General features: G+C 48.3%; 1 protein-coding gene across 5 annotated transcripts in view; it reads right to left on the reverse strand.

The window, feature by feature from the left end:
* Positions 1-15,001, reverse strand: part of LOC119176663 (TNF receptor-associated factor 5) — a 48,644-nt gene that overhangs the window by 22,892 nt on the left and 10,751 nt on the right. For 4 of the 5 annotated variants that reach the window (XM_075877107.1, XM_037428021.2, XM_075877105.1 and 1 more), the window contains exons 4-6: positions 3,872-3,955; positions 2,514-2,585; positions 2,242-2,439 (exon numbers count right to left, since the gene is read on the reverse strand). In XM_075877107.1, the coding sequence (XP_075733222.1) occupies positions 2,242-2,439; positions 2,514-2,585; positions 3,872-3,955 (354 nt within the window). The remainder of the gene's footprint in view (positions 1-2,241; positions 2,440-2,513; positions 2,586-3,871; positions 3,956-15,001) is intronic. The other variant, XM_075877106.1, reaches the window with a different exon arrangement.

Here is a 15,001-nt window from a genome sequence, read left to right on the forward strand (position 1 = left end):
TTGGTCTACGTGCTTGTGGCTTAGAACGAACGTGTGGGTTACGTGCACTTTTGTATTGGGTTTTTGTTTCAGATAAAAGAATGGCTCTTGAACCTCGTGAGCTGATTTTAACAGGTCAGCCTGAAAATCGAAGTGGTGAAGCGGGACTACTGAACATTAATTCAAATTAGTTTTGCGATAAGGAGGCTGCAGGACAGTGGGAAACAACATGGAGACGAAAGAACGAAGATTGAGCAAATCCATGCACTATCCATCATTCCCATGCTGGCTGAAAAGCATTTCCCTCTAGTGTAAATTAAATGCGAAGATTTTATAGCAAACCGTGAGTACTTCTTTGAATCTATCTATCTATCTATCTATCTATCTATCTATCTATCTATCTATCTATCTATCTATCTATCTATCTATCTATCTATCTATCTATCTATCTATCTATCTATCTATCTATCTATCTATCTATCTATCTATCTATCTATCTATCTATCTATCTATCTATCTATCTATCTATCTATCTATCTATCTATCTATCTATCTATCTATCTATCTATCTATCTATCTATCTATCTATCTATCTATCTATCTATCTATCTATCTATCTATCTATCTATCTATCTATCTATCTATCTATCTATCTATCTATCTATCTATCTATCTATCTATCTATCTATCTATCTATCTATCTATCTATCTATCTATCTATCTATCTATCTATCTACGTCCGGGTGCTCTCATGAACGTTTCCACAGCTCGATAAATACCAAAATTGACATAAGTGCACGGCGAAAACAATAAATAACGTGATTGCCCGTCACGTTATACGTTTTGAAACCCTTTCGATCAGTCACATGTGACACATATCCGCATAATACGGCCTGTGGTATACGGGTATGCGCCATGGGTGATGTCGGTGTCGACGGCGTTGTCAGTGAACGAAAAATGCCGATGGAAGCGTTGGGATGAAAATTCCGATTCGAGATGGTATCAAAACCAGGCATTCTGCGTGGCAGTCAAATATTCTACCACAGTGCCAAGCAACTGCTTCTAATAAATTTGGAAAAGGTAGCTTATGCATGGGTCATGTCGGGTCAACAGTGGTTGTACTGTTCGCCATCCATTTGTCTACCAATGTAATAACATCATTGATTCCCCAAGCTATAGTAATACTTTGCTCAAAGACGTTGTACAGCGCTACTTATGATACGCACATCACCATGCAATAACGGGCGCTTAGCTGCGACAAAAACTGATATCGCTGTAACGCGAGCGCCGACGTTACGTCAGACCACTTACACGACAGTGTAGTCGATATGGCTAAATGGGAGCCTACGATATGCGCTCAGCTACCAAGTTTACCCAAAGACGTCGATCCGCCTGTAGCACTTGACTCGAAGAAGAAAGTCCGGCATATAGGCTGCCACTCGCTGAGTGCTTTGCGTGAAATCGATTCGCACAAAGTGTTGGATCTGCCGGAACTTCAATGAAACAATACAATGAGGTGGCCGCCGACTGCACTCATTCAAAACAGCCTTCGTAATAACGGTTGTAAAGTTTATGTTGCAGGAATGAGTTTTTTCTACGTACAGTATAGTGTACACTTGGGTATTTTCGACTCCGCAAGCACAAAACCCCTGCGTGCGCGCGTGTGTGCGTGCATGCGTGCGTGTGTGTGTGCGTGTGTGTGTGCGTGTGTGCGTGTGTGCGAGTGTGTGTGTATGTGTGTGTGCGTGCTACAACTGTGCGTAAAAACAGATGATAGCTGATAGTACAGTTCGACTTATTAACGACGGCGGGCAGCCGACATTTACTGGAACTGGGCGATCAATGTCCTATTTTTGTACGTTGATGTTCAGCCTTTTGAGACCGACTCGCAGTTCCTTGATTGCCGTTCCCGTGAATGACTTTTACAGTCAGCATGAGAGTGCTGCTTCTGTAATCTTTATGCCTTAGATTCGAAAGAAAAAGAGATCTAGGCAAATTTAAATGTGCATTCTTGAATATAAATAGAACAGTGGTACCTAGATTTTTCTTTTCGCAATTTAGAATGTTCTCATACACCTGTAGCACTGAACGTTGCACTTAAAGAAACGGGTTATGAGACCAACTGTGATGAAACTAATGAGGGCATTTGGTTTTCACATATAGCACTATCTGTTGGGATAAGCATGCGGCCTAGCATTAGCAGAACAACGAAAAGGGAATTGACTACGAGTATTGTAGACGTGCGAGAGCTTGAACACTTACCGTGCTCCGGCGGCACTCTAGCTGCCCTTCGTGAACTCGAGAAGCGAGCAGGCGGACTTGTTCTTGGAGAAGGTGTTGCTCTCTGAGCATATTCGTCATCTGCTCCTTTATGGCATTCAAGCTAGTCTGCAATTCCAGGTTTTGTTGCGTGCTTTCGGTAAGCGCTTGCCGGAGTGTGTCCATGGCGCCATTGGCTTTCTGAAAAGCCGTGTAAACATAAGATTCATTGTGAAATGAGAAGCTTACAAATTAAATGAGCATAGACAGGATACCTCAGTGTAGGTGAGAATGAAATTCATATGACTCTCCAAGGTTTCGTGGTTCTCGAGGTCATCCTGCGTGCCCTGCACAATGAAAGGTGAGTGGCCTGAATTCACTGTTCACAGCGCAAGTTTTAATGCGATAAATCATGCTTAATAAAACGACCGGCTACTCGTTGTAACTGTTTCCAATTTTTTCCGCGTAAATAAACTTGAGAAAATTTGTTGGGTAAATATCGCCATTTCAGGGAAGGCGTGGAAACACGGATACAAGAGTAAAGGTGAAGACAACACAAGCGCCGACTATCAGATGGAAAGGCGCAATGTGACGGAAACAAAGTACACACAAAACTAGGAACATGCGCGGTCTAACGGGCACGCTGACCTTCTTTGCACGAGTGACAGCGTTGAAAGGTGCGCTTGTTTCATCGAATAACCATCCTCTCTCATGGCGCTTTCGGCATCTCGGTTCGAAAAACGTGTTTCGACTGATGACACGCTCGTGTTATTAAATACGAAGGATTGCTTAGCGCACTGCAGGTATACATTGAGCGCATTTATCTGTGAATCTATAGCCACCTACATCTTGGCGCTCTCGTGATCAACTTTATGGCTCGTGAGCTCGTCCTTAACTCGGGGTAGTACCAAGTTAGCATCGGAGGGTGAAAAGATTTGACGAATATGACTGGCTGGAGATTACATGAATAACGTGGAAATGCCGTTGCGTGCGCCGTCAAAGCCTTTCCTCAAGATAGATGCAGCACATACCTGTTTACCACGAGCCGTGGTATGCGGGTGTGTGCCACAGGTGATTGACTTGGTTTGCATCTATCCAAGAATGGTGAGAGGTAACTTAAATGCAAGAGCGTTAAGAAAAACTTACATAGACAGCGCTGACCCGAGGAATGCAAAGAATAAATTTCGTGGTCCCAAGAGAAATCGAACCCGAGAATATTGCGCTGCAATCAAGTATTCTACCACTGAGCCATGCCAGATCTCTGAACTTATTTGTAAAAAGAACCAATGCAAGCGTAACCTTCGCGTTTGATGTGAACTTGCAGCTCCCCTACGCATGCTTTGCCTAACATTCATTCTTACCGTATGATGGATCTGGCGATTTTTAATCCAAATTAATTATTTATATAACTTAATCGATGTCCGGCCCACGCATGAAAGCACATGTGAAAGCGAGCCTTTTGTCGACAAACAAACAAACAAACAAACAAACAAACAAACAAACAAACAAACAAACAAACAAACAAACAAACAAACAAACAAACAAACAAACAAACAAACAAACAAACAAACAAACAAACAAAACAAAACAGACAAACAAACAAGCAAACGACCCTTGAGCTTGTAACTCTTACCTCGTACGTGCAGCCCAGCACAGATAGTCTGCATGTTCTCTTTCCCGGCGAACAATGTGACCGGTGTATGACCTGAACAGAAGGCTACAGCCGAAAGAAATTGAACATGAAAAAAGCAACAATGGTGAATTGTATTGCAATGGCTAACAGAGTAGTGGGTCATGTTATACATCCTTTGAAAAAAAAAAAACTGGTAATGTCATCGGTTTTATTGCGACTAATAAAGAAAAGTAATAAAATGCTTTGTAGGGCACGTTGGTTCATTCTGGAATAGATTTGAGCGCCGACGGACAGCACACGAGGGTCGTGTGTCGCATTGTGTATGCACTGCTAAGGGGAAATCTCGTAGCGCGTGGCCTCGCGATACGGCCATGGATGCGGCCAGCGCAGCACTCGCGCGCCACCAGCCGCTCGCGTGTGCACAGACGTTTGAGGGACATGGCGTTGAACGGTTGGACCACGTCGTCGACACGGCGGCGCGCGCTGGCCGCATTGTGAGGCAGCGGTCGAATTTCATCGCTGCTGCGGGAACTGGGCCGATATTTTTCATCGTGTCACAGTACGCCTCATTACCGTCCAAAATGAGCGCCGTATTCGCTGCCGCTGGTGACATGACGGGGTATTAAGTGAAGTTAGAAGCTTCACGCGTGCATTTTGGCGCCTGCGAGTGAGTGCTGCCTCAAGTAATGAAATGCTATTGAGATGAAGCATGCACGTCTAAGTAATTATCTTAACCTACAGATTTCTTCAACTCGTTCTCACTTGTTTTATTGTGTTGAACCCGCATAGCCGAAGCACTGTCGAGTGCTTCTTTGTTTAGCGTGAAATAAATACCACGCAAGCTGCGTGCTCATTATGGTATTCCCGTGGAGGAATATTGCAAGACGAGCTAGTTGGTGTGGCGTGCATCGTAACCTACATTTAACGCACACTGACCCACGGGCAGAGAGAGGGAACGACACCAGCGCTTACTATCAACTGAAGGTTTTATTCAAAAAAGAATATATATATATATATATATATATATATATATATATATATATATATATATGTATTGTAGGCATTCATTAAGCACATCTACTTTCTTTACACATATTCATCATCATGAGTGGTCGTCATCTTCATCTGCTGTGGGGACTTGGCTTGTCTGAGTTCTGTGCCTTGGGCGTGGTCGCTTCATCGTGTCTTCTGGGCCTAATAAAGGTTGCCTTCACCGTTACATCACAAGTGGTGGAGTGTGCTCTACGATCTTCCGTCCTCTCCCAGCCCGATCTGCCTCCTGGAGCTGCGCTCAGGTCGTCGTTTGTACCAGGTCTCCGGTAACATGCCTCAGGACGAGCCAACCGGCGCTTCTGCGTCTACCTCCACGGCCCCGGCTACCACGGCCTATCCAACGTGGATTATCACCGCGCACCAGCGTGAGCCGCCCACGTTCGCCGGACTTCGAGGTGAAGATGTGGAAGATTGGTTGGACCAGTTCAATCGAGCGAGTTCCACTAACAACTGGGATGATCCTACCAAGCTTCGCCGTGTTTCTTTCTACCTCACAGGCGTAGCGAAAACATGGTTTTTCAATCATGAAACCGACATTACGGACTGGACACGCTTCAAGCAACAGCTTCGCCAAATTTTCGGCACCCCGGCGGTTCGTTCTGCTCTCGCGAAGAAGACACTGGATTCTCGCAAGCAACAATGCGGTGAGTCATACACGTCGTACATAGAGGATGTGCTTGCTCTCTGTCACCGTTTCAGCACGTCCATGACAGAATCAGAGAGAGTTCGTCATCTATTGAAAGGGATAGGCACGGTCGCGTTCAGTGCCTTGGTCATTCAAAACCCGACTACAGTCGCTGACGTTGTTGCCACGTGCCAACGCCTAGAGGAACTTGAATCCCAACGGTTACCGCCGGACAGCTCTGAAAACACTACCACGACTGATGCCTCATTGCGTGCCATGATCCGGGCGATTATACGGGAAGAGCTGCAATCTTTCGGCCTCTCAATGACACCGAGTCCACCTCCCCCCTCCAACACTGTTTTGCGGGATGTTATCAAAGAGGAGTTGGCGTCCATGACCGGGCCAGCGTTTGTAGAGTCTCCAGTACCTCGACTCCAGCCGACGTACGCACAAGTCCTCGCTGGCTCACCACCCGTGGTACAACCGATGCCCGCACACTCAACGCCTGTCCCGCTGGCTTCGTTAACTCCGAGTGTGACTAGTGTCGTGATCCCACCGCTGATCACCGGTTGTTGTGATCCCGGGGTGCTGTGGTAGCGTGGTGTAGCTTCGGGTTGAGGAAACGACCGCTTACAAGATGGGGATACGAAAAACAAACAAGGTTTATGGCACTATTTACAAATATTTACAGCATGAGGTTAAGAGTTCACAAACCACGAGCGTGGTGGTTAAACCTTTTCTTGGTTCAGAGCCTTCACAAACTACGAACGTGGTGGTTGAACCTTTACTTGGTTCAGAGCCTTCACAAACTACGAACGTGGTGGTTGAACCTTTACTTGGTTCAGAGCGACGTCCTGCACTCTGCGGCGCCGTTATAAGCCCTGTCGGGCTCCTCCTTCTTCAGTGGAACACCAATCACACACACACACACAACAGGTGAGGGGTACGAGCATGCACGGCGCACGTGAACATCCAATTTCGAGTCAAGATCACTGCACTTAAAGGTGGCGCCAGAGAGGATCTTGCTCGTCGTGTATGTCGCTGGTCGAGGGGTTCCAAGCTTCGGACAGCAGACATCAAACGGTCCGCCAATCTGTCCGCTCAATTAGCAGGGCACTTTGTGGCGGCGGTCGCCGTTTCTTCAAAGGAATACGCTGTCTTTGTTGTCCCCTCTGGAACGGCTTACCGCTTCGTGGCGACACGACGTCTCATCCGCCGGCTAGCCGGGACAATACCTGGCGGGCATAAGCATTCGGCGAGTCGGCTACTTGTTTGAGGGTTAAAAGAGCGCCGCTTCCCCGTCAGCTCTCGACGTTGGTTCCAAGAAAACCTGGGTTCCACGCGTGGGAACGCGGCCCGGCTACGCTTCTCAGCGACAGCATGGCGCCTACCGATGGCGGTCATAACAGCTTCCGCCTCGCCAGATCAGTCACGGAGGGCAGCGGTCAACACTGCTGCTCGCAGGGACGACGAAAGGGTCCGTAGTTGAATGCCAGAAACTGGCCTTCCCTTGTGGCATGGTCCGGGTAATTGCCGAATCTTCGACACTGTTTCTGAAACTCGACCACATGCACAAGCAAGTACTCGGCCCCCTTCGAACAACCAAGCCAAAAGAGGGATGGGAAACCAATTTTCATTTCCTAGCTTTAACAAAAGCTCACCCTCAAAACTCTCAGGACTCACTTGAGCTGAAAAACCAGACGTGCTACCTTACAAATTTACATAAGATGCACGAAAAAAACTAAAATATCAATTTTGATACAGAAAGAGCACCCCAGAATGGCTTAGAAAGAGCGGCTAAGCGTGTCAACGTTTCCATTCATTTGCCCTTCTTTTACCTAATGCCAAAATTGTATTTTCGAAGAATCAAGCTCTGCCTCACAAGGCGACTATTCTTTTATGTCACGGTTTGCAGCCAAGTAAGGGGAAAATGGTCTGTCCCTACTTTAAATTCAGCACCTCTGAGATAACCTGCAACTGAAGAATGGCCTACACAAGGCAAGCGCATTCATTTCCTGAAGCGCAGTACGTTATCTCACGAGAGCCCAAATTCTGGTGCAAGCAAAGAGCAGCTTTGCTTGATACCATTGTCGTCCTGATATAAAACAGCAGGCTCTTTTTCATCCGTTGACTACTTTTATCGGTTCTGTCCCGCTGAGAGCATCAGTCAGGAACTCGGATTCAGTGAGCGCTACTTTTGTCCGAACGTCCGTCTTTGTTTACGGCCGCCCATAATTGTCTACCACTGAGACATAAAGCTCACCAGCCTCCCGAAAGCATAACCTAAGCCTTGACCTAACGGGCTACCTCAACGGTTCAGGAAAAGCTTAAATGATCCGCTCATATGATCAATCATTTTTCAAAGAAGACAACAACAAAAGGCAACAAACACTGCCTTCTAGCAGGTTAGTTCGGTTAGTTACCTGCCTTTGCTAACACCTTTGATTAAAAAACAAAACACTGAGTTCTTTTCAGCGCTTTCAATTATTATCATTCTTACAGCGTTGCAAATTACATGGTACTATTAACCAAACGCATAATCCCTCACAGTTTGTCTTAATGTTCATTCGAACGTTAAGTTGTAACACACCGTGTGCAACAAAAGTAATCCTAGGTGCAATACTCCTTAAAGCACCGCCCAACAATTGCATAGGTTTTATGCTAAAACAGTACACCAAGATTTTCAATGCGCGCAACGGCATTTCTACCGTGTCGCGCCAAACTTAATCATTTTCCGAAATCACTTGGTCCATGTTAACATCTCCCTCAAATGCTCATTCACTCCAAATCCACATGACAGTGAAGGCATACGATATAACACTAAACCTTTTAATAAAAACGAGAAAAATGACCCATTTTCTCTGTTTTTACCTTACGCAAATTTTCGCACTAGTGATTAAAGCACTTCTAGTTCGGCGGTTTTCTTTCTGCAAACTTTACACCGCATCACGTAACTTACCAAATTTAAACTAGTTGAAATCTGCATCTCCAATGCAATACTGAGTAGTCATAATTAATCCGCCTGTGCAAAAGTTACTCATATTGAACGTGAACCCTCTTCTCATGGTGCTTTTAATCGCACACGATGGGGTCGTGGTCCCGGCTGTTTTCCAGCACGCCAGAGGCTACAAAACACACGAACGTTAGGCGGTGTCCTGCCGTCACGCCTCATTCTGCACTTCGGCTGTCTCCACTCAGGAATGTGCAAGGGACGCCAGAAACAGGGTTGAGACCGGGGACATTGTCTCTTTGTGCTCGCCCCGACGCGGTTTTTACCCACTCTGCGCTTTCGACTTTGATGCTTCAGGCAAGGCCGCTTTCCCGAAGTTGTCGAACGCAACCGCGCTTTTCGTTGGGGTAACGCACCTCGTTTCCCCCCTCTACACCTGGCTTGCCGCTTGTACCTCTCGGAACGCCACCATGGAAGTTTCCTGGAACGGATTAACGGCCTACCCTCTCGTCTTTCTTGCGACTGAGTGGGACCTGTCCTAGGCTTACGCAGTGACAAACGCTTCTGCTTCTTTCTTTTTCGGCGATGTTTTCTTGCCTCCTTTCTCTCGATGCCATCATCATGTCGCGTCGGGAACTGAGGGGTCGGGAAGCTCGTTGGAGCTTTTGCTACATTTTCCCCGACGCTCAAACATTTTGTACTCGGTGTCACGACGGACTGCCGGGCCAAATTATCTTTGTTAATGCTGATGAAACCATTAACTGGGCCCTCTCCGATGGCATCGCTGCACTCCTGAAGCGTCGCGTTCTCGCTGTGTTTAGCCACTGTGCTAATCCTATCTGCATGTGACGATCTCGAGACGTCCTCTCGAGGCATGAGGATGGTTTCCAGCTCCTTACTGAGCCCATTAGGGCTGCTGGCACACACCTCATCCTCGCAAGGACCGTCTTTTGATACTGTCTCTACCTCGAGACCGGCCAAGGCCTCGTTCTCGACATCATTTACATTGATGCATTCGAGAATATGCGGGCCCTTCTCTTGCGCGATCCCTGGTCCTGGCGCTTCCTGACGCGCCTCAACTTCCAGCGCTTTGTGACGCGCCTCACTTTCCTACTCCGGTGCGAGTCTTTCTTTCTTTTTGCTAACAGAAGTTCCGAATCTTCTGATCAGCTCTGCTTTGATAACTTCATAGTTGTTCGCGTGCTGCTCACTGAAACGCGCAACAACATCCGCTGCCTCGCAGGGCAGAACCGTGCGTAGCTTCTGAGACCAGGTGTCTCGCTCACACTTAAGTTGACTACACTTTCGTTCAAAGAGTCTGAGATACAGGCCCATATCACATGATACCTCATATGGCTGCATGTACCTAGACATCTCGAACTCTGCCTCCTTTTCGAGAAGTACTCCTCGCTGGGGTCCCATTCTCATACGCAACTCATAGTCTTGTATGAAAAACTTTCTCTTGAGGCCTTCTCTTTCGTGTTCACTCTTTCCTTCCATCTGAGCTGCTCTTAGTTTTCTTTCGATGATGAGGTCCCATTCTTCACTTAGTTCCTCATCATCAGCCCCCAAATCATTAATCGCTTGAATGATTATGGGTTTTCGTGCCAAACCCTTTGTATCGATCCCCAACTCCTCACACAACAGCAACAAGTCTGACTTCTGCAGCTCCCGTAAGTCTATGATCGTACTGAGTGCTCGCTACTTCCAAAATAACTTTCCGAAACGGCGAAACTGAGTCTTTCGGCAAAGTTAACTACCAGTTCTAAAATTTAATCCTCTTTTAGAACCTGGTTCACTCAAAGGAAAAGCCAAGCACTCACCCATACGTGATCCATGTCTCGAGCCAGCTGCTTCTCTTGGGCCGACTGTTGTTGTCACTTGTAGCTTCGAATCCCACCGCTGCCACCAGTTGTCGTGATCCCACCGCTGATCACCGGTTGTTGTGATCCCGGGGTGCTGTGGTAGCGTGGTGTAGCTTCGGGTTGAGGAAACGACCGCTTACAAGATGGGGATACGAAAAACAAACAAGGTTTATGGCACTATTTACAAATATTTACAGCATGAGGTTAAGAGTTCACAAACCACGAGCGTGGTGGTTAAACCTTTTCTTGGTTCAGAGCCTTCACAAACTACGAACGTGGTGGTTGAACCTTTACTTGGTTCAGAGCCTTCACAAACTACGAACGTGGTGGTTGAACCTTTACTTGGTTCAGAGCGACGTCCTGCACTCTGCGGCGCCGTTATAAGCCCTGTCGGGCTCCTCCTTCTTCAGTGGAACACCAATCACACACACACACACAACAGGTGAGGGGTACGAGCATGCACGGCGCACGTGAACATCCAATTTCGAGTCAAGATCACTGCACTTAAAGGTGGCGCCAGAGAGGCTCTTGCTCGTCGTGTATGTCGCTGGTCGAGGGGTTCCAAGCTTCGGACAGCAGACATCAAACGGTCCGCCAATCTGTCCGCTCAATTAGCAGGGCACTTTGTGGCGGCGGTCGCCGTTTCTTCAAAGGAATACGCTGTCTTTGTTGTCCCCTCTGGAACGGCTTACCGCTTCGTGGCGACACGACGTCTCATCCGCCGGCTAGCCGGGACAATACCTGGCGGGCATAAGCATTCGGCGAGTCGGCTACTTGTTTGAGGGTTAAAAGAGCGCCGCTTCCCCGTCAGCTCTCGACGTTGGTTCCAAGAAAACCTGGGTTCCACGCGTGGGAACGCGGCCCGGCTACGCTTCTCAGCGACAGCATGGCGCCTACCGATGGCGGTCATAACACTAGCCAGCCCTTTCACCCACCGTCGCGGCCGCATCGTCCGATCTGTTATTACTGCGGCTATCGGGGCCACATTGCACGCGTCTGTCGGAAGCGTCAGCAGGACGAGCGTCGTGGACTCGACACCTACGGACGGGATGATGGGACAAGCTGGTACGCTTTCCAACGTCGTCCTTATGATCCGCCGCTACGCCGCTCACCGTCTCCAACTGCGACATCTGAGCCAACCAGTTCCTACCGCTCTACTAGACGCCGCTCACCCTCACCCCTCCGCCGTTCCACGTCTCCATTGCGACCTGTGTCGCAATTCACCAACCAACGCCCGGAAAACTAACCTCTGCAGCTTTTGGAGGAAAAGCTGCATCGAACAAAAAGACAGAAATTCCTCCACTGCGTCCATATAATACGATAGCTGTTTTAATAGAAGGTGTGTACGTGGACGCTTTAATAGACACTGGTGCTTCTTTGTCTGTCATTGATCGTTCTTTGTGCTCACGTCTACGAAAAGTCACCACCCCTTATGATGGACCTACACTGCACGCTGCTCAAGGGGACGCCATTAGACCTGCCGCTATGTGCACCGCTCGTGTTTTCATAGCTGGTATTCTTCATTTTGTAGAATTTGCTGTGCTGAATTCGTGTGCCCACCAGATTATATTAGGCTGGGATTTTCTGTCTACGGCGAACGCTTCCATCTGCTGTCGAGAAAATGTTGTTCATATGATGGAAACTGACTATGCCCTGTATGCGGATGACAAGCCCGTTCGCTTGCTCGCTGCTGAAGAGACCGAGCTACCACCTGGTCATCAGCGGATAGTTGCCATCACTTCTAATGTGATCGACTCTGGTGACGTGTTTGTCCAACCATCTGCACGCTGTCTCGCAAGAGGTATAGCCCTTGCTTCAGGTCTAGTGCGATTCCACAATGGCTCCGGGCTTCTCAACGCTACAAACCAGACTTCTGAGAAAATTCTCATTCCTAAAGGCACCACAATGGCTTGCGTTTCTGAATCTCAACCTGTCTCTGTTGTCCCGCTTATGCCAGCGTGTTCTGACCTTCCTTCTATTGGACGTTCACCAAGCGTTTCTGTTCTTGCTGCGACTATTAGTCCAGAACTGACCTCTTCACAGACAGATGAGTTGCTTGCATTGCTACAAAAGCATAGCAAATTGTTTGATGCCCATTCCTCATCTCTGGGACAGACGTCCATAATTAGCCATCGTATCCAGACCGATGGCACTTCGATCGTACGCCGTCGACCATATCGCGTCTCTTCATCAGAGCGTGAGATCATTGAACAAAATGTAGCCGATATGCTGCAACGGAACATTATACGTCCCTCCACGAGTCCTTGGTCATCCCCTGTTGTTTTAGTAAGGAAAAAAGATGGCTCCGTGCGATTCTGCGTGGACTACAGAGCACTTAATAAGATTACCCACAAGGATGTTTACCCCATGCCGCGCATAGACGATGCTTTGGATTCACTGCAAGGTGCTGAGTACTTCTCAAGCCTAGACCTGCGTTCAGGTTACTGGCAAATACCCATGCACGAGGATGACAAAGAAAAGACAGCGTTTTCAACACCAGATGGGCTGTATGAATTCAACGTCATGCCATTCGGCCTTTGCAATGCTCCAGCAACATTCGAGCGGATGATCGACACAGTTTTACGAGGCTTGAAGTGGAAGACTTGCTTGTGCTATTTAGACGATATTGTTATTTTCTCGTCAACCTTCCCTCAGCACTTGCAACGACTGGACGAAGTTCTTACGTGCCTTGCAAACGCAGGCCTTCAGCTGAACACCAAGAAGTGCCATTTTGCGAGCAAGACTATTAAAGTGTTAGGCCACATCGTAAGCAAGGACGGTATTCGTCCCGATCCTGACAAGATTTCCGCTGTCCAACACTTCCCGCGTCCTGAAAAAGCCAAAGATTTGCGCAGTTTCCTCGGCCTCGCTTCTTATTTTCGCCGATTCATTCGAGACTTCGCCTCAATAGCTTCACCATTGCACAAGTTGCTCGGATCAGGCGTCGCCTTTGTGTGGTCTCCTGAATGTGAAGCGGCGTTTGCCCAACTGAAGTGTGCACTCACATCCGAACCAGTCCTCTGCCATTTCGACGAAACCGCGCCTACGCTCCTGCATACAGACGCTAGTGGTCGAGGCATTGGTGGAATTCTCCTACAGCGAGACAAATCTTCACGTGAGAAAGTCGTCGCATACGCGAGTCGTGCACTGACCCCTGCTGAAAAGAATTATACCATCACCGAACAGGAGTGCCTAGCGGTCGTATGGTCGATACAAAAGTTTCGACCTTATCTCCACGGCCGCCACTTTACTGTGGTTACGGACCATCACGCCTTGTGCTGGCTCTCGACAATCAAGAACTTGTCCGGCCGCCTTGGTCGCTGGATTCTTCGCTTACAAGAATACGACTTCACTATCACATACAAGTCGGGAAACAAGCACCAAGACGCCGACGCACTTTCGCGTTGCCCGCTCTCTTCGGAGCCGCTTAACAAACCCGCCACTGTCGCACACGAGAAGCTTTCAGCCGTCTCTTCCCTACATGTTTCGTCATTAACTACTTTGGACCCAACTTCTCCAAGCGAGTGTGGTTTGTTCTTATCTCACCAACGTGCTGACCCTTACTGTCGCCGCATCATGGACCGTCTTGACGGGACTTGCCGGCCCCCTAACGCCCGTCTTCGCCGACAGCTGATGCAATTCAAGCTACACAACCACGTCCTGTACCGTCATATCTACCACCCTGATGGTCAACGCTGGGTGCCCGTTTTACCTCGCTCTCTTCGGGCTAACGTCCTCAAGACATATCACGACGACATGTCTGCTGGACACATGGGCTTCCAGAAAACGTATGACCGCATAAGATGTCACTACTACTGGCCGGGCTTGTCCACCTGTGTCGCGAAGTACGTTGCCTCATGCGCCCTTTGTCAGCGTCGCAAGCTACCTACATCAACTCGAAGTGGACAATTACAACCGCTCCCGCGTCCCCTGCAACCATTCGAGGTAGTTGGCATTGACCTGTATGGTCCGCTTCCTATGACTGTCACGGGCAATCGATGGATAGTTACAGCTGTCGACCACCTGACCCGCTACGCCGAAACAGCTCCCGTGCCTTCTGCATCAGCTTCGGAAGTGGCCGACTTCATCCTTCGAGCAATAATCCTTCGACACGGAGCTCCTCGTGTAATCCTGAGCGACCGTGGAAGAGTATTTCTTTCAGCACTCGTCGAAGAAGTGCTCAAGGCAGCCGGCACTACACACAAAACAAGCTCCAGTTACCATCCTCAGACGAATGGCCTGACTGAGCGCTTCCATCGTACACTGTCAGATATGATTGCGATGTATATCGAACCCGACCACAGAAACTGGGACGCCGTTTTGCCATTTGTCACTTTTGCGTATAATACCTCTGTACAGCGCACAACCGGTTACTCGCCGTTCTACCTCGTCCACGGTCGCTTCCCCTCTTCTTTCCTCGATGTTTCGTTCTTCTCTGCACCTGTCAAACCATGTTCATCTTCAAGTGAAGAATACGTGTCTCGTCTACTTCATTGCCGCCAGCTGGCTCGCGTCAACACTGAAGCCAAGCAACAGGATCGCAAGCTTGAATATGATGCCTCTCATCGTGCCGTGTCTTTCAGCCCTGGTGACGAAGTCCTCCTTCTTACACCCATTCGCACTCCCGGACTGTGCGA

Source organism: Rhipicephalus microplus, chromosome X (assembly GCF_043290135.1).
Source record: "Rhipicephalus microplus isolate Deutch F79 chromosome X, USDA_Rmic, whole genome shotgun sequence".
NCBI lineage: Eukaryota > Metazoa > Arthropoda > Arachnida > Ixodida > Ixodidae > Rhipicephalus > Rhipicephalus microplus.